The sequence below is a fragment of the Coturnix japonica genome, chromosome Z, assembly GCF_054131305.1.
Source record: "Coturnix japonica strain WE chromosome Z, WE-NBRP24, whole genome shotgun sequence".
Lineage (NCBI taxonomy): Eukaryota > Metazoa > Chordata > Aves > Galliformes > Phasianidae > Coturnix > Coturnix japonica.
This window is the reverse complement of record NC_140702.1, coordinates 10885996-10906429: the sequence shown is the minus strand read 5'-3', so window position 1 is coordinate 10906429 and position 20434 is coordinate 10885996. Positions and strand designations below refer to the sequence as shown.

General features: G+C 42.2%; 2 protein-coding genes across 22 annotated transcripts in view; one reads left to right on the top strand and one right to left on the bottom strand.

Annotated features, from left to right (window-relative positions):
- MOB3B (MOB kinase activator 3B) overlaps positions 1-6770 on the bottom strand; it is a 73418-nt gene extending 66648 nt beyond the window's left edge. For 8 of the 21 annotated variants that reach the window (XM_085528110.1, XM_085528112.1, XM_032441141.2 and 5 more), the window contains exons 1-3: positions 6326-6437; positions 5972-6158; positions 4487-4587 (exon numbers count right to left, since the gene is read on the bottom strand). The gene's annotated coding sequence lies outside the window, so the exon portion shown is untranslated. Of the gene's footprint in view, positions 1-4486; positions 4588-5971; positions 6159-6317; positions 6438-6634 lie in introns of those variants that run through there. The other 13 variants (XM_085528104.1, XM_085528111.1, XM_085528114.1 and 10 more) reach the window with 6 other exon arrangements.
- Positions 644-16972, top strand: IFNE (interferon epsilon). The gene is made up of 7 exons (XM_085530011.1): positions 644-971; positions 5991-6646; positions 7666-7817; positions 11667-11765; positions 14666-15038; positions 15581-15642; positions 16672-16972. Coding segments are annotated over exons 1-4 (1137 nt in total). The 3' UTR covers positions 11668-11765; positions 14666-15038; positions 15581-15642; positions 16672-16972.
- The last annotated feature ends 3462 nt before the right edge of the window (positions 16973-20434 follow it).

The window sequence follows — 20434 nt, the reverse complement described above, 5'->3', positions numbered from 1 at the left end:
TCAGTGCTTGTGTCAGCAAGAGGGTTCTTGTGCTAATAAAACATTAGCTACTTCCCAAACAGAACAATTTGTCCTACAAGACATTACTTTTTAAAATCAATGAAATTGTATCTAGCTTAGCATGGATATCTGTTAGCCACAGATTTGATTCTTTCTTCATACTCTTTGCCAACTTGAGCATAAAAGTAAAATTTCTCAGCATAAAGCAGGACTGCCTGATGAAGTATAAATAAGATGAAAGGTCCTTATCATATGCTAATCTGCATGTGTTCACTGACTAATCACTCTTTCTTCCAATTAATAAAGTTACTGAAAAAAAATTAGCAATCCTTCGCAACTTAAAGAAACTGAAACCAACAACAAACTGGCAGAATCACTGTTGATAAAAACACAGCACTTACAAAATGAGTAATAACCTAACATGTCATGCAAGAAAATAAAATCAGTGTCATGAAAGAGCAGAATATGTATACAGAAAAAGACAACAAGAAAGTACAGGCTTACAGACCAGCACAACAAAGATAGAACTGACAGCTTCATCAGCATGACCATCTTGGTTCAAAGAAGTTTACTGCGAGTTTGCATTACTTTGGCACTGTATATCAAAATCTCACACCACATTTGCCTTTTCCAGGGAATCAAAATGAACTACCAGAACATGAACTTGCTGCACAAAATGGGTGGATATTTTTCTCAGCAGTGTCTCAATGAAACAACCGACTTCAGATTTCCCAGGGAGATTATGAAGATCACAGAAAAGAATACAACAGTGGTCATCTATGAGTTCCTCCAACAGACTTTTCAGCTATTTAGCAGAAATCTTCCCAAAGGTGTTTGGAATTCAAGCAATATTGAGAAATTTCAAAATGGAATTCATCAGCAAATTGAAGAATTAGAGATTTGTTTGTTGGAAGAACTACCAAAAGCAAGGAACAGCTTTCAGATGAAGATGCTAAAGAGCACTACCCTCAGTATGAAGAAGTACTTCCAAAGAATCACCAGCTTCCTTAAAGACAGGCAATACAGCCACTGCTCCTGGGATGCTGTGCAAACAGAGCTGAAATCATGCCTCATAATTTTTGACAGCCTTATGAAAACCACAGATCATAAAAAGGTAAAATCTTTTATATTTGTGTTCTTTGTCAGGCACTGGTAAATTCCTCATTTTTGGTTGGTTTTGAATTTCTGCATTTCAAATATTTTCAGATTGGTACTTCAGACTTGTTAACAAATAACATTAAGGTGCTCAGAGTTAAGTACATAGAGTACTTCAGTGAAAGGACAGTTGGTATCACCAGCTAATGTTGGAGATGAACTTTTAAAAAATGTGTTGATCTTCCTGCTCCTGCATACTCCTTCTCTACACTATAAGTGTATTCTCTGGTCTTTCCACAGAATACTCCTGCTGCTTTACAGCCCAAAGCTCTTGCATGAGGACACTGTACTGATTTTACTCATACATTATTTCACTTACACAGAAAGAAGACCAAGATGCAGAAATGCAAAAAGAAAACAAGTCCTCCTGGAGTCCTGTGTGCAACATAGATCTTAATTTACAAAACAGACAAGATTAATCAGAAAACATTTACTGTATGGATACAGATGCTAACAAGTTTATTGCACTCCTCTATCACTTTCTCTCCCCTCATACATGCAGAGTCATGAAGTGTTTCCAGTCATTGTCTTCATCAGTTTAACTGCTTCTCAAAAGACCTTGAAAACCTTTGGGCTTTGGTACTGTTCCTTATGTATTACAACACTGGATAGTTTTCAAAATGGACTTTATTATACTTCAGATTTCTAATGATATCTGATTTTCCAAGTATGTTTATCACAAATGGTACATGTTCAACTGGAATACAAGAGGAAGAGTTAAAAAAAAAATAAAAAAATAAATGTATCTGCAACTAATATGGGAATGTGGAGAAAGAATAAATACTCAAAGACAAGAAGTTCAATACACTGCTACTGCTACCTAAGCATGGAATCTCAGCATTTTGGAAAGGAAAAAAAGAAACCAAACAGAATAGCTACAACTGCCTAATTTCTTTACATTTAAATATTCATCTAAGGAGATAAAGCCCACACCTTCCATTCCCATGCACTCCTTTTCAACAGAAATGAGGGGAGAGGGAACAGATTTCAGACTCCCCATGTACATCTGCTCTCAATCACCAAGGTTAGAGGTCAAGTCTCTCACTGGTTGTATAGGGAAAACAAGACCAATTAGGAACACTTAACACATTGTTAATGTTTGGTTTGGAACAACCTCATTAATCAGTCTCTAAAGTGGAATCTTTGTTCTGTTAATTTAATGACTTTGCAACTAAAATGAGACCAGAGGGATGTTTCATGGCAGTATGTTCAAATATATTCCATTATGAGTTTTCCTTAATTTTTGCTTTTTTCTGTAAGCAATTTTGATAGCTCAGTTTTGGATAACCAACATAAATATCTTGAAGAACTGCAGCCCATGACTTTAAGGTTTCCCTATGCATATATTATGCATAGAGAAATATGCAAGAAGATACTATCTGAATCCGCACTTGGATTTCAGTCCCAGGAAGGCCAGGAGTCAGCACACATTACAGTAGATATGACTAGACACAACCTTACACATTCTATTACATTCTTTTAATTCTTCATAGGATAAAAGGATATTTTTGTGACAGCCTGTGAATAAAAGCCCATCCCTGGGCAATTTGGAAATACTAGCTTCTTTCATCTGCTCTTCCAAGGAAGTGCTTTCATTAACCTTAAACAGATATGCCTATTAACTTGCATGCATTACTACCAGTTGAGACTGACACTTCCAGATACTGTTATACTTTTAAAAGGGTAAATGAGATTGTAAAGCCAAACACTCATTAGGCATCCAGGTGAACTTAATGGTGCCCACTACTAGGGAAGAAGTGTTTGAGAAGTGTCCATGCCACCTTCCAGCAAACACCTTTGCATTTTCAAGTTAATTTTATCTTACAGAAGAAAAAAGAGGCTACTGTAGCCAATATAATTTTTGCATTTCATGTCTATACTTCAGTGCTAGCCCTTCAAGACGATATGTGAGAAAAGAAAAAAAAGGCGCTATAAGCTTCTAAGAACCAGTAGAGAGATTCAAGATCACTTAAAATTTCTTTGAAGGAAAAACTTAATGACATCTTCAGATCTGGAAGCTGGATAGATTTTTGACTGTTTTCTTCAGTAAAAGAATATAAAGGAGAATTCTGCACATAAGAATATAAAGGAGGATTGTGTACTGGGCAAGGAACCACAGTCTGAAATACAGAGTGCTAGCTTTTGTACCACACTGTACTAGTCAGTGAATGGCTGGATCACTTTGACAGATGCAAAAGACAAACAGCAGTTTTCCCAAAATTTACAGAACTGTGTTTTGTATGACTAAATTGTGAGAAAACTGAACTTTATTTCTTACAGCCCCCAACCACATTTCTTTGGTTTCAGAATACTGACAGTGCTATTGGGCAAGGGTCAAGCCTCTCTAAGCAGTTTAAATGTCTGTTCAACACTCCAACACAATTTACAGACTACATTCATTTATCAGCTTGTATTTGTTTTAAAACAGCAATGTTGTATAATCATGATAACTGGGTTTTTTTTGTTTGTTTTTGTACTCTCAGGTGGTAATAAATGCAAAGTTACCAAAAAAGAAATAATCAAAAAGCAACCATCACTACAGAGGGGAAAGACTCATTTTTAAGCCCATAGGTGTCATGTGCTACAAAGCAGTTGGATATATCGAACTTTACTATGTAAAGTACTATCGAACTTTAGCTATGTAATTTGCTACAGCCTTTCTGAATTAAATTCCTGTGCATTTTAGAAATGTGAGCATAAGTTCAATCTTTGCACAACAGAAAACGCATTTTTTTCTGAATAAAATGGTGTAGTAAAGAAACACTGTGAGCAGCAAAAGAGGTAGATTTTTTATATATGAATGAAGATTTCTTAACTCAAACATATCTTGGAAAATCTCTAATAAGGCTGAAAAGTCCCCTGCTCTTAAAAATCATGTTCCCATGGAGATACTTGATAGGTTAAGTCTCTCTTTAACTCTTCTTTACTTAAATTAAATTAGACTGAAGTTACGACTGCAAGTCATGATGACCCAATTTCATATCATTCCTCCTTCCCCAACCGTTTTTCAGTTCCTATTCTAACATTTATTGAACCCTTCCCTCAGAAGAAAAGAGAAAGTAGAATGTGGCAGGAAGACTTAATAACCACAGTGAAATCATGGTTACTATCTAATCTGTCACTTAGTGTCTAACTTAAACTCCTTCAACCTAAGCTTGACTCTTATATCCTTAGCCATTCTGTCCTTGGATTGCAAGTGCTTTTCCTTTGCTTTCCTAGTAATGAGCTAATTACCCATCAGCAAATACTGCATTAGTAAGCTGACACTTCACTGGAAGTAAGTTTAACTGTTCAATAGTTAGGACTAAAATTCCATTTATATCCTACCCACCTCCTCAGCTTCCTGTCTGCATCTCGTTTCAACTCCACAACTCAGAATAGGCACGCAGGACTCATGCCTGTCAGAAGTAATATCAAAATGCTGAGAATATCCTAAAAGAGAAAAACAAAAATAACAGTGTTTAGTATATAAACTATTCCATCTGAGATCTCAGTGTGCGTGACTCATAGGAAAGATTAAATATTTAATGAAGAACTGTGTCACGTGGTTTTCCCGTAAAAATTATTCTGAAACAACTCTGAGGTCCGTGTTTCCAGAGCACTCAGCCCTCTTCACTTTTCTTATCCAGAAACCAAGTACCTTCCTCTGGGATCTTGAATGGTGCTGAGTACTTTGCTGGCAGCCGATAAAGAAACATTTGCTGTGATGGAAGTATCAGCAAAGAAGCTTAAGTGACTTGGTCCAGTCCCAAGTTTCACAACAGTCATATGCTCTCAGCAGCCCAGGCTATCCCACCAGCACTGAATCAAACAGCACTAAATCGTAACTCCTAGTTGCCTGATGCCAAACAATGGCAAACAGATATACACTAAAGTTACATCCACATCCTTTCACTCTTCAGTCAGCATTACTTAAGGATACCCTGCCTATCCTGCATCTCTCTTCTTTCTGTCCTACCACTCTCTGAGATGTGCCTGCTGCCTCTGCTACAAAAGCACAGTTTCTTCCTCTTCTGTGCCTGGAAAACTGTTTTATCTCCCCCTTAGGGCAGAGGAAGCAAAGCTGTCGCAAATGTTGGTCAATCAAGAAAAATGCACATCTCAGCACAAGTTGCTTGGCTATAGTAGGATGGAGGGGAACAGGTTCTCCCCCTAAGTGCTGGACAGCACGCTGGCCATATACTGCCCAGTTTGAGGAGAATGCCTGGAAGACATTCTCCTTCTGTTCCTCTCTTTATAAGCATTGACATTATACTTTATTACACACAAACGATATCCCTGCATGAAAATGCAGTTATAAACAGCTTAAGGAATAGAAACAACCCTGTTTCCTATGACATGAATTACTGCAATCTGAGCAGAGGCGGGAAGGATTCTCAGCCACCCTTCATCCCTCTGATAAGCAGAGGCAACTTGTTCTTGCACTGGCTTGGTTTAGGACACACCCCAGCATCATTCGGAACATCTTGTTTACGAGAGCGGCCCATGAACAGCCTCAGAACAGGCTGACCTGACCAGTGAGTTGGAGCAAGAAGGTTTTACATCTCCAAATGCCATATGGCAGCACTCTTATCCAAGGACAGCCCAACGGCCTGCAGGGTCAGTCAGCAGCATGCAGGGCTGGTCCTCGCAGCAGCAGTCACATCTCCATAGCCAGTCCTGAGCAGCTGCCGGGCTGTCACACCGGGGCGATGAAAAGCCAGGCAGTGATTTCAGACCCGCATTCCTCGAGCGAATGAGGAAGTTTTACACGTTACCTAAGAACCAGCCATCCTCACCAACTAAAAGCAAGGCACGCTCAGCCCGTCCCACACACCTGGCAGCCCGGCCGTGAGGATGCTCCGACACGAAAGACGGGCAGCAGAAGGGCTGCGCCTCAGAAGACAAGCAGGTGACCGAGCAGCTCGGACGAAGGGCCCCGAGCTGGACCTCAGCGATCAGGGCCCCAGCTCCCTCCGGTGATCACAGCTCCCAGCCCGGCTCCGGGCTCCCGAGCCCCCAGGCTGTGGGAGAGAGCAAGCGGAGACGCAGCCCTGAGAAGGGCGAACCACATCCAGCCTGTCCCACGGCTCCCGAACAGAGGCCCGGCCGGAGGGGGCTCCTCGGTTCGGGAGGAACCGCTCGCTCTGGGGAAGTTGGTGGGACCGTGTCGCGGGGCTTACCGCCTTACCTCGGCCGCTCCAGGTGCCTGCTACGCAGCGCTCCGAAGCGGAGGCTGGACACGACGCCTCAACGCGGCTCCTCGCGGCCGCCAGCTCCTCCGAACCGCTACCCCCTGCCCTGCCCGGCTCCCGCCGTGCGGCCCCACACTCCCGGCTGTGCTCCAGCCATAGCCCGCCCTCTGTCGGGCGCGGGGCGGCCGCGCGGGTGCCGAAATGGCGGCGCTGCCCTCCCGCCCTCAGCGCCGTCCCACCCGGGCTGCCCCGCGTCCCTTCTGAGACCCCGCACGGGGAGGAGAGAAACTTTCACACAGACTTACCTCAGCTCAGCGGTGGGTGATGAGGTCCGAGACCCTAAAGTCTTCCCGCGGGGCTCCCGGTAACGCCGGAGAGGTTGGTTTGTGCTGTGAGGTGTTGTGGGTTTAACCGCAGCAGTACGGGCTGCAGACCGCAGTCTCCTCCCTTGAGGCAGCAGGGTAAGATAAATCGTGGTACTCCTCCAGCCAAAGGCGTGTTTGGCTTATCTGATCACTGGGACGGCTGGTCCGCTGCTAAACCCACTTCTGCAGCCATCAGCGGTGATTGGTTTCATTGGGAAGCAGAGGGTCTGCAGCTGGGCACGACCCTCTGTGTGGTGGCAGAGGATGGAGGGCCTCTCATCATCACACCTGGCTCCGGGGCTGCCCTGCTCAGAAAGAGGAGAAATGGGAAAGGAGCTGCACCTGGGGGTCACATACGTTAAGCTGGTGATGGTGAAAAAGCAGAGCCCCAAAAGAACAAGCAACAGTTTTTCTCCTGAACCTCAACCCGTGACATTCTTGTTCATTTCTAATCATCACAAATGGCTGGAGGTATCAGAGGACCCCAGCCAGAGCAAAAGGTGAAGGGGATGAAGGACAGGTGGCCTTCCAAGTGGGAAGATACCAGCAGCTCGCTCACAGCAGTCTGACTATCATCTCATCAGTGCTCTTCTGCTGCTGGGACAGAAGCCAGTGGCCACCCAGCATCAGTCAGTTTGCTCCAGCAGAGGCTCAGCAGGTGTCAGTTTGGTCATAAATGCCATGTTGTTCTAAGCACACACACCTAAGATGCTGAAGCCAGAGGCCTTTCCCTACCAAACCAAATGAACAACTCAAGTAATAAATGAGCCAGTTTTCAGATTAATTATTCCCAGTAAGAGCAAACAGAAATGCAATTTAATTCAGCATCAAATGGTTGAGGACTGCTGTTTATCCTCCACATCTAGGAAACCAGAGTAGAGAACAGAGATAAGGCAGATCACAGTGCTACAGTCATAATTCCTTTCAGAGTTAATTTCTGCCTTGTTTTTCCCCTGTTCTCTTCTTTAAAGGACATGAACTTGGAGGAAATAGCTCTTAGTCTGCAAAGAAAGAATGTGATGAGAAGAGATAACGTTGGGCCAAGGAGCTCCTTTTCTCACACTACAATAACAAGAAGTCACATCAGATGCTTGCCCAGAGTCGGTTGGATGGGAGATGACTGGTAAGTCTCATACAAACTATGTGTTTTCCTCTGCAGAAAGATATCTCCAACAGGTGACCACCCTACGGGTGAGGTCCAAAAACAGCAGAAGTGTTCCTACAAAGTGTGTTTGGGTGCAGACGTGGCTTTCTTCAACACACTACCTTCTAGTAAAAGAAAGAAGCAGGAAGGTTTCTATGGGAATATATCAATATTTAGAAAATGAAGATCATGAACATGGAACAGAGGGACATGTTTAGTTACCTATTAGCAACAATAAAACTTGTTTTCATCTAAAGGTACTACTTCACTGCAGCTACCATTGTATTGAGTGAAAAGACATTTTTATTACACTTTTAGCCTGGACACAGTGTACATTTTCATGTTTATTTTCTTTCCATTACTCACAGCTGCTGTAGGCTCACACAAGCAGCTCAGCATCCTGAGGCAGCCTATGGAACTGCAGCATGGGGTGGGAGCCTCACAGCCCTGCTCTGGGCTCACACACAGAGCTGAAAAGCTCTATCACCACCAACAGGTAGCAGTTTGGAAAAGACACATCAGCTTGCACAGGGCCTTGCTTTGTTAGAGTAACTGGAAATTAGCTTAGGCAAGGAGGGCAGGTCAATGCCCTCTTGTTCTTCCCAGCAGAATATTCTTGTTTCACTTACTAACAATTTAAAATAGTGAGAACAGACTCTGATGGGGTTGTTCTGTTCAGGGTTGCGTGTGCTTTGTGCTTAGATGCTCTTGAAAGAACCAGGATCTTCCAAGAGCTTTCCACAGCCTCTTTTCTGTCTGGATTCGTGGTGCTTGATATGACTAAATTTGTGCTAATTCCTTGGTGGTCCTCCAAGTTAGTGCACATTGTTTTGTCTACTCTGATGTGTATTTGCACAGAAGCTGCTGAAACAACTTTGGTTTTGAGATTTGTATTTCAATCTCACGAAACCACCTAGCAAAATAGAATTTGACTTGGGAACAAAGAGTGGAAATATGCATGTAATGAAAACTGTTTAACTGGGAAAACAGAATACAATTAGAGCTTGCTCGATCTCCCTTCCTCTGTCAAGCCATAGTTTTTATTTAAGTCTACAATAAACTGCTGTGGCTTTGTTAAACCTAATTTAAACTGGGAGGTCATTTTTATTCCTTTCTAAATCAAAATTATTTAGTTGTAGGTCAAGGCTTAGAACTAACTTAAACCAAGGTGAACAAGCTATCAGTTGTTGAACTGCAGTTTCAACAACTCAATCTGTGTTTGAAGCGAGTATGTGTCTGCATTTACCAAAACCCAATTCTGCATATTTTAGGGCTGGCCTTATTACTAATTATAAATGACAAAGTTATTCTGAAAACAGAACTGTGCCATCCTACTGAGCATATGGCCAGTTACGTGCAACTCAGCTGTTATCAAATATATTGTGTTTGGATGCTGTCTTACAAGTTAAATTAATATATATTTTAATTTAATTAATTGATTATAAATTTATATATATATATATATATATTCCCCCTCTGGTTCTTGTAATGGCATCTGCTGTACCAAAGATGCCTTGTGGAATTGCAGTGTCAGAGATTACAGCAAAATACCTTTTAAAAACATGCCTACCATTCATCAGTTTTGGCTCACTGGTTCAGAAGTGTGCAGCAGTTTCTTGAAGAAGAAAGAGAACACACTGTAACCTTGATATCTACGCTGCATTTCTGTACAATTACCTTTAAAAGAGCTTTCCCTCCAGAATGACTTTTGTCCCCTACCAAATCTATTAGAAGTTGATATTGCAGAGAAACAGAAAACAAAGAGTCAGTGTGGCAAAGAATCAATCAGTGAAATACTGAATAGGTTACACCCACGATTCATGCAAGATTAAATTCACTTGGTACATAATTTTGTCTTCCTGTCCTCATTTACTTCATCATCTGTTGGCAGCCCATAAGATCATTTGTGTCCACATGCATCTTGACAGAACTGTGACTGCAACAGCTCTTCATTGTTCACAGCACAAACGTCCCCCACATGGTACTCAGCACTAAATTCTGACTTAGCCCCAAAATAATGGACAATAAAGGCCAGCTGCCATAAAGAAAAATCACCACAGTTATGCTCTTCCATAGGATACTATTGCCTTTTAAGTCCTGTGCATGGCGTGCATGTAGCATGGTTGCTTCTCCAGCAGTTATCTGGGTGAGCACAGTGAGGACACACACGGGTGTACTGGGATGGGAGAGGAAGAATAACACCAGAGAAATTCATGCAGCTCTCTGGAGAAGTAATTGTTCCAAAAGGTTTTGGATCCTACTCCCTAAATATGAGCTGTTGAAATGCCTTCAACAAACACCCACCCCCACATATGTGGGACAAATAGTTTGTCCTCCCCACCATACACTTTTGCACCTGTGTTTATAAATTTCCCATGTAAAAACTGGATGTGGAGTTTCTATTTTTTTATTAGACAGTGAGTCTAATAGGCTTCCAGATGCTGTAAATATTTTTAATTGAAAGTCTAAATAATTTACTCAAAAAATCTCTGCACTGAGATGTTGCTGCTTTTTTCTTTCTTTTAATGTGGTGAATATACATTGAAACTAACACATCACAACCTGGAAATCTCCCATTGTTATGTTCTGGTAAAGAGCATGGTTTGGATGGAGGAATTTCAAAGTGTCCTCATGTCAGGAGTGGACACAGAATCAACTTTTCCATGTGTTGCCTCACTTTATATCTGTAATTTAAGAAGACATTCAGCAGTCTGGAGCTGTTCTAGCACATGTGCTGGAGCAAGCTGCAGCAGTGACTGTAGAGATGCAAAGGCAGCTTTGACACTTTCCGAGATGGCTCGCTGAGCATCTACAGCCAGCTCTATTGCAATGGCTCCTGTCTGCCATCAGAGATCCTGATTCCCACATCAGCAGGCACACAAGCTGGGACAATGAAAGAACTCTGAGAAAAGCAACTGGATGGATGCACAGCAGCTTCACTGGGACAAGAAACCCTTTTTGTTGTTGACTGCAGGTGATGATGATCCTGTCAGATGCACATTTTCATGTTCGGTCACTCAAAAAAACAGCTATTCCTCCCACTGACTCTCCAGGTAATTTTTATTACCTGTATAGCAGTTTGTTTCCAGGAGCTGAATGGCAACATCAGAAACATTTGGTAGACTCCTCGTGGTGCCACATTTTGGTGCATACAAGACATTGCTTGCTTGCTGCTGCTCCAGGTCTGTTGCTGACCTCTGTTGCAGAGCTCAGTGTTTCTGCCCCTTCAGTGTTATCTAAGCAGTGTGAGTGATTCTAAAATTAAGCGAGAAACACAGTACCTCGAGGGAAAAGGCAACATGTGACCAAATCATTCGCCTTGCCTCTTTATTAGGAAAACCTTTCTGCAGCTCTCAGAGCAAAATGCAATCTTTGTGCTAGTAACTCCTTACAGATTTTATCTTGAAGTACATGGAAACAAATTTTTCCCAATTTTTGCAGCTACACCAAGAAAATCTTTCACTGCTAGCAATGAAGAGGTTATAAACTCATACGGAGTTGACCAGGAGTGGAACTAAGTGCCCTTTGTCCCTTTGAGATTATTGTTTGCTGTTCCTACCCAGGGAAAAGTAAACAGCAAAATCCAATTACCGTATCCTCTGACTCAAACACTGCTCAAGCCTTCCCTCAGGACAATGCTTGCATTCAAGCTGCTCACTGAGCTTAGTTCTGTCCTTAAAATTGCCATGTCTCTGTAAGATTGATTTGCCAGAAATGCAGGGATGAAAAAGTGCTGTAATCTTGCTGCATTTGGGCAAAACAGAAGTCCTCTCCTATTTTTATTTTATTTTTTTTAAATCCTTACTGCCTCTCCCTTTCCTCTCTAAGACAGGACACACAATTTCATCCTAGGAGCAAACAGTCAAGCTTGTACCAGAAGCTGATGGAGGACACAGAAGCTGGCTTTCAAATGACAAAGCTTTTCAGGTAATGTGACCATCTGAATAGTTAAGATTGCTTGATGGTAAACAGCAGAAATTATTCAACGTTTCCCTGGAACAAGTGGCAAAATTCTATCTCCTCCTGTGATTGCAGTAACATTAACATAACTTAAAGGCATGCTGGCAGATCCATGAAGTACACACTGGTTCATTTTCCTCCTCCATTAGGAACTGTTTAATTGAAGATATGGGTTTCAACCCCTCAAGTCAAGTTACAGACAATGCCATGTCTAAAAGCAGCTTTTAGCAATGATCCTGTGTAGATGAACCCTAGAGTTTTTGCTTCTCAAACAGGTGAAAACTGTAACTGAGGCTATCAGCTTAGCTAATTCCCCAGCCCTGGGAAGCTGAGCCCTTATGCAGCCTTTGCTGGCAGCACCGCCTGAGAAGATACAATGCACAACGGTCTTTTTGGGAGAGGAGGAAAGGAGACCTCTGGATAACATCTACCAAGCTGATGTTACCTACCTAGGTTCAGGTTATCCACCAGCATTTGCTACTGTTGGAAATGGTGAAGAGAATCATTCTTCTTAGGATACAGAGGGGAAAGACAGAGCTATAGTGATATGGAAAGCCAGCAAGAGGAATATTGGTCATCATGGGAATCCAGCCTGGCTCTGTCCTGGTGTACAAAAGCCACTTAAAATACACTCCTAAGTGAGAGCAGCCTAAGTGCCCGCTAGTAGGTCTTTCTCTTAGTTTTCTCCCCATGTTTCCCCAAGCTCTTAGAGGTTTCTCTCCACTCCTGCCACGAACCACAGTGATCCTTTTTCCACCTTAAAGCCAAGCACTAAAGAACCGTATGCAAAATCCTGCAGTTTGACCCCTATGCCCATGTTCCCAGTAATACCAGCATTTAATAGAGGTTATCCCTTGTCCAAATTCACTGTGAACTGTTTCATGCAAAACCCAGTAACTCCATCCTGTATAACCCTCGTATGCCACTGTGGGGCAAATACCTTAAAGAAGTACGAAATGAATGGAAATTGTGCAGATTTTCAGTATTCTGAATTTTTTAACCACATTTTGAATGAAGGCTAGCAGTGTACCAATGCCTATCATGCTTTGTATCCAGACACAGGAAATTCAGAAAAGTTTGTTGTATCTCTTGGATGTGTTATAATGCATCAATACAGTTTGGTTAAGAACATACACTTTAAAAGACTCACATACACACAATAGATGTTACTGCTTGGCATTTAATTTCATCTGCTGAGTGTTGACACAGGACCTTAGCACACTTCAGAAAGATGTATAGGCAAGCAGAAAAGATGTCCATTAATGTTTCAATCTGGACTCTTTTCTGTCTGGCCCTGATCTCTTCTTCTATTTAATGACACCACTTGGATGCCAAAGCTAATTTGGAACCTAGCAGCCTACTTATTAAGTGGGACTTTATGACAGGAGAGCATTATGGTGCTGCTCAGGCAGCTGCACTGGCTGCCAGAAAGCCTATGGGGAAAATACAAAGCTTTCAAGGCTCTAATTGTTTTGGATCTAGGTTATTTTGTCAGGAAAAGAGGTGCTCCACTTTAAGAAGCCTTTATATAAACGAGAGGTGGGAGACAAGGGCACTTGGATATTCAGGTCTGTTCCTCCTGATGTCTAACTCCCAGATGCGCTATTAAGGCCTATTTTCCAGACAGAGAATTGGAAGATAGATGGTTATAGAAGCTCCTTGCAGCATACAATTAGTTTATGTGCTAAGTGCAGTAGCATCAGCTGATACAATAGTTAGAGGATGAAATTCTGTTATTTTGAATGTTACTATGAATTAAGAAGACTATTCCATCTTTGGAAAGACACTTCTGGCATGTACATCTTGTAAAATGCACCTAAGTGCAATTTAACCTTGGAAACTTTCTCTGAGGGCTCAAGAAAACCAGAACACTGAGTAGTTTACATTACAGTTCAGAACACTATGGCAAGACTGATCACAGACCTAAGAGTCATTTTATTTTATTTTATTTTATTTTATTTTATTTTATTTTATTTTATTTTATTTTATTTTATTTTATTTTATTTTATTTTATTTTATAAACAAAACAAAGGAACAGCCTTTTTCTACCACAGGAGTTAAGGACAGACAAGGGACCAGTACTACCTTCAGAAGGGTACAAGATGCTCCCTTGGCACTTAAAGGAAACCAGCAAATGCAGATCCAAAGTACAGTTATGCTGTGAGACTTAAAATTTCCAAAGTGACTGTCTCATTCAGGCAACATCAAGGACTCACCGGATAATAAAGGCAGAACTCTTTGTCTGAATTCTCATCTTAAAGCACATGACTTCCTTCTTTTAATTAAGTTGCTAGCTTAATAACAGTCCTGTCTCTTAGAGAGCCAATTTAATGCCTGTAGATAAAATATAATGCAGTTATTATTAAAGAGCAGGTCACAGCACACCCATCATCTCCCTGAGTGAAGGGTGGGCCAATCCATCACAAGATAAGATATTGCATTCCAGCTGGTGCAAGGCAGTAGAGGATGTGGATGGGGAGTGCATTTCCAAGCACAGAGCTAGTCTAGTCTTCCCTTTGGATTGTCTGCAGTGGTGCAATTTACCCATACATCCACTTAGTTCAGGAAAAGCAGAGAGGGTTCAATAAATGAAATGAATTTTGTCTAAGTGGGCCCTGCCTACATGCAGAAATCTTATTGGTGTGACTTGAGCAAGATTCTACAGATCTGGGTGCCAAGTCCTGCCAAAATACCTTCATTTGGTTTCAGGGTGGCTAAGTTACCAATGTCACCCATACCCAAACAGCCAAAGAACCTTTTACACAAGCTTAACCTCTGCAACATACTCCTATGTCTGTCATCATCACAGCTTTATTCTCTAGTAAGTTAACATGAAACCATTGTTTCTCCTGACCTGGTTTCACTAGATCATGCACCAGATCCATGCCTCTCCTGAGTCTCCCAGAATCTGCAGAGACCACAGAGAAGTGCATTTTAATTCAGTGAGTTCAGCGATGTCCTCACTATGGCATGAATACACAACCCTGAGGTGAGTCAGCACTCAGGACACAGCAAAACATTCTTAACAGGTACTTTCAAAGTAGAGAGACAGAAGAGATATCTGAAATGCCCCACAAGTGGTGTCTGTTCATCTTACTCAAACCAAGATCCAGGCTGTGAAACTCCAACTCCACCACCCATGGAGGTGAAGGAATCAAAGCAAGAGCTGAATCCTCATGTGAAAATGTTGTACTTCACTCATTTTCCTTCAGAGACAGTTTTCTGGATATATTTTTCCAGGTATGTGTTTTTGATTTTGTATCTTTCATTAATTACTTGACATGGGAAATGATTCCACTGGGACTGCTTTAGTCCAGCTAGTTCTGTGGGCATTGTACCTTGATGGGGTCCAAGAGTACAGTAAATGATATGCAGCAGCATGCAAGGACTCAGACCTCCTGAGATTAAAAACCAGAGAAATTTTAGTTTACCATTTTGCCTTTTTAGCAGGTAAGGCAGCCACGTCTACAGGCCATAATCATCCTTGTCTGAAACCAAATAACACAGAGAATCAAAATGCCTTTGCAAGGTTTGAGATGAAACAGTAAGAAGCCTAGAGAAGATAATTCCATTACAATTTTATTGCTGGGCACATCCAATATAGTCAAAGAAGGAGATAGACGGTAATCTCAACTGAAATTGCTTTTGAAAAGATTTGATTATCTGTGTTGCTTAGCTGCATTTCCAGGCAACAGAAAACTCAGAATTATGCTGTATTTCTTTTTTTTTTTTCCTTCCCCCCCCAACAATTGTTTTACACATACTGTTATATTATCTTACAGTTCTCATCTGGCTGTTTCTTGGTGCCCTAAAGAACACTATCTGAATGGCAGACCTCAGGAAGGTAACAGCCTTGTTACTTTTTGGTTTGCTTTCCCTCCTGAAAATAACTAGGGCTACAAACTGGAGCAAGGAAGCTGGGTATTGGAAACATGCTGTGCACTGGTTAGACTGAAAAAGGGCTGTGTGAGCTCTGTGGCACTGCACACAGATAGACTCCATGCTTGATGGAGGAGCTTGATTGCAAGGGCTGCAGACATAGGGCAAGGGACAAGGGGGCATTATCTCCTCCTGAGGCTGGTCTGTCAAACCTAGCAGACGAATAAGTGACACAGAAATATTTCAGGGCTTCTTTGTTTGTTTTGGGTGTTCAGGCAATCAGTGCTGTCATTGTTTGACTATCAAAGTTATATCTGAACTAGGAGAAGTTATTAAAGAGTCCCAAGAAAAGTTAAGAGCAACTGAAACATCTTCAGAGAATTTACTAAAGCAACACAGCAGAAGTTGAATAATGCCTTTCTTGGGTTGTCTCTAGCTGGCTTCAAGTGGCTGGCCCTGTTCACTTACCACTAACCAATGAGGAATTAATCTCATCAGTTTTATCTCTGCAGACACCTGCTTGTAGAGTGATTTGTACTCATCAGAGCAAAGTAAGGCTAACAACCCAGTGTATCAGAGGAGCTGTTTGAAGCCCATGCTACCCAGATTGTTGGACTGACTTTTCAGATATGCTCATTACACCAAGCACAAACCCCAGGATGATGTCATGATTTGAGGAAACACCACCTAGCTTGTGTTAGAGAGTATTTAGGTCTCTCGTGACTCAGAGATGGTGGAAACACATCTTGTCACTGATTCTCTTCTCTCCCCTTACCTACAGCTTCCCCCCATTCCCAAGCCAAGAAGATTTCAAATGCTGGAAATATCCCAGTTCTGAAGCCTGTGTCCCAAAGGCAGCAAAGAAAGCCAGTCTACCTTCTGCTGGTCTCTGCCTCATAGACAGTCTCAAACAGAGCAAAAAACAGATGGGTCTTGCTTCTGTTGGGGAAAAAATAGCAGTGCTGTTTATAATAATGGCTTTGTTTTTCTCCAGTGGAAAGATTTGAAATGCAGAATAGTCAGCATTCCACAATTTCTGCCCACAAGCAAGTGTGAGATCGCTCCAAGATGCCTTGCTTCCTTGTGCTGCAGAGGTTTTCTAATGAGAAGCCAAACTTCTGGAAGCTGGAGATGCTGCAGCACACAGCCCTTGGAGAGGAACCTTGTAAAGCCAGGTGGATGTGGAAATAAGTCAGGCTGCGCTGGAAACTGACAGCAACCTATAGCAGTGAATGGAGTGTCTGTCAGTTTCCACAAATAAATAAATCCACAAATAAATAGATAAAACTTAAAAATACTAAGTTTTTCCAGAAGTTCATCCCATAACCAATACTAGGATCATAACCAATACTTAATCAGCCTCTTATTAAGCTGTGTGTCTTTACAGGCATTTGGACACACTACAATCATTTTAAAAACTCTTCCCATAGTAGAGCACGTGCAGAAGTATTTACTGAGGCATGTTTCTGCTGCTTCTCTGATGCATTCGTTTTCTACTGTAAGCCTGCATTCAGTGATTAGCTGTCAGGGAGGAGAGGGAAGGGAAGGAGCTGCACAAGTGCATTTCAGCTGACTTCTACCTCTTGGGATCTAAGCACAGTAATCCAAAGCAGATGTAGGGAAAAAAAAGAACAAGAGACGCATAAATACAATTATTCTAATGCCTGTTTGATTTCCCACATTTGTAAGTGATTTACTGATGAAAATTCAAGTGTGTTCATGAGGCGAAGATCTCTGTTCACGTTCATTTTTGCCCCACTCCTTGCTACCTTTGAACATAACTGCTGGTGTTCCTTACTCCTCCTTGGGAGCTTTATGGAGGGCTTGTCCTTTCCTTTCACAGTTTCTTTTCCCCTTTTCTCCTTCCTATTACTCTTCTTCTTTCAGTTTCTTCTGCTTGTTCGACCACATTGCTTGTGCTCAGCTACCTGGTCAGCTTTGCATTGCAGCAGTGTTTCAGCGCACACCTGGAGCGCTCCCCTAAAATCATTCACCTGATCATCCATCCCTCCTCACTGTCATTTGCACCGAGGGAGCAGTTCAGCCACAGTCTCCCCTGCTCACAGCTGCCCGCTGAGGACAGGAGGTGTCTGTAAGCTGCCAGGGAGGAGATAGCACAGGGACCCCAGCATCCCTAGCTGCTGAGGCCTCCCTTTCATAGCCTGAATAATTGATCCTTTATGGTGCGGCAGAGAAACTTCAGCAAAGCACAGCTCTGCTGTTTTGGCATGAAAGAAGAAATGTTTTCAGTCTCTGCACAGTCAGGCTCTTTGCATTTCAGACAAACAGACTCATGAAAAATACTTAATTTTTCTTCATTCGAACTGTTGCAAAGCCCCGAGGAGACTCCCCTGCCCACAGAAGTGCCCCTCAGCCCCCAATGGGCTCCATCTCTGTGGTGTATCAGGCTTTTAAAACATAGTCACCTTTTACATCCTACTCTTCTCCTGCCTTTGCCGGGAGCAAATACTGGTCCAGGAGGCTCAGAGACCACCACAGCCTCCTGCAGGGACAGTGAGCTCTGCTTCAAAACTGCTGCTATCAGGTTTCTATGACTTTAGCCCACAGCTTCAGCAGCACGCTGGTAGCTCTTGGCAGCCTGAGGCAAGCCTCAGCATTGCTGCAGCTCACAAATATTATCTGCTGGAGAAGAGCCATGCTCCTGGCCTCCGTCCCAACGCGCTTGTTTTGTAATACGTGTCATGACTAGGCATCAGAAATTAGCAAAACAGTGGGAACAAAAAGCGAAAGTTTTGAGCCAAATGAAAGGCACTTCTGGTATTTGGTTTGTGAATCTGCACTCTCAAATAAAAGCACCAGCGGAGAGGGCAGAATAAAGCCAAAGTGTGGGAGCTCGTAATGCAGGCTCCACCAACACAACCATCCGTTTTGAGCTCTGCATGGCCTTTTATGTGCATACATTCTAAATGACAAAACTCAAGAACAAAACCTATCAAAAAAGCCATATTTTGACACTGATGTGTAAAGTGAGGCATGTAGAGCTGTCCATCTTTTTTTGCATTAGGCACATGAATAAGCTGACATTTCTCTGAGACTAATTAAATAGATGACAATGCCATCACATTCAGAAGAACAAACAAGCATTCCTATTAAAACATGGCAGAGTGGGAGGTTTGTTCAAAGATGGACAAAGAAATACGCAGAAATGTGAACAGATGGGAATGAAAACAGGGTGATTTGTTTGAAAATAGTCACTCAGAAACATAATGGTGTCTATTAGGATGGACTTTTTTTAGTTTTCTCCTTTAAACACGTTATCAGAAAGGTGATAAAAATACATTATGATATTCTTGTCCTTTTAGTAGTAGCTTAAGTTCTGGTTTGTATGTTTCATATCTATGTGAAAACTTTACCCGGAGTGCAGATAGCTGCAAATACAACTCAGCCATATTCCACTGCCCCATAGGCAGTGACTATCACAAATATCACTCAGAAACACCTGCCCTTTTGGCAGCAAGAGAGAAGGTGAGGGTGATGAAACGCCCTGAGATCCAGCTCACCCTGCACAGAGCCACCATGGTGCAATACAGGCTGTAAAGCTCCTTGTGCCAAGGGGCTTTGGTTGACATCAGCCTTTGGGTCTGTGTGTCCGTCAGGGCTTGGTGGGAGGAAACAGATCTGCACCTCCCTACTAATAGGAGTGTTATACAGCTGTGATTATGTGGTTCAGACCTGTAATCCACAGGTTTGTAGTAACACCTGTAATGTAACTGCAAGCTGGTACATCTGATTGCAAAGATCACTGATAATTTTGCAGTTCTACTGATTTCTTTCTAGTGTGATCATTAATTAATACTTCTTAATCAGTTTGCATCAAGCTTGCATTGGTTTGCATCTTCAGCCTCTGACCTGCTGGGGAAGTGTCGAACCTTGGCAGTAACTGTGTTAGCAGCAGACTGAACCCAGTATTTTCCTCAGCTTGCCAGTGTCCAATTGCCTGCCAAAACACAGTATGAAGTTAATCAGTCATTAATTATTGCCCGGACCCTTGATAATCTGCACAGCTGCCTTTGGCTAGTAAGGAAATCCTAAAGGCCAGAAAGTCCTTCCTCCAGAATCCAGGTTATCAGAAATTATTTCTAAATACTGTTGTCACTGCAGACCTCAGTGCAGTGTGGGATTAACCTCTGGCAAACAGAGGCTGCAAAACAGACCTAAGCCTCAGCAAGGACAAACTCTCCCATACATCCCTACAGATGAATGAGGAAGGCTCATCGCACTGCTGGCACTTGTGAACACTTGGCAGCAACAAGTGAATGACTGTTTATGCAGTCTGCTCCACCAAATTTCAGTATTCCCTGGCCTGTAATCTCCTATGTTTCTGCTTCTACTAAAAATCAAGTTTGGCAAACATTAGCCATGTTGAAAAGAAGTTGGAATAAAAGGCACCTTCTCTTACTACAGTGAGACAATTTTCTAAATGGAAGAGAAACTGGCACTGAATTCCAAACTTCACAAGTGTGCTTTTGGCTGTTGCAGTCTCAAACATTTTGGCTTATTACTGGATACATGAGATCAAGCTTCAGACATTTGCCTTTCATAGAGTCATAGAATCACAAGGTTGGAAACAACCTACAAGATCATCTAGTCCAACTGTCCTCCCATAACCACTGCTACCACAAGCCACTACACCACATCTTGTAGCTCCTCATCCAGCCTTTAACATATCAAGGCACCAAACTTTGCTTTGAAACTTATGGTAAAGGCTCAAAATCAGCTTTGACGGAAGTTGTTCT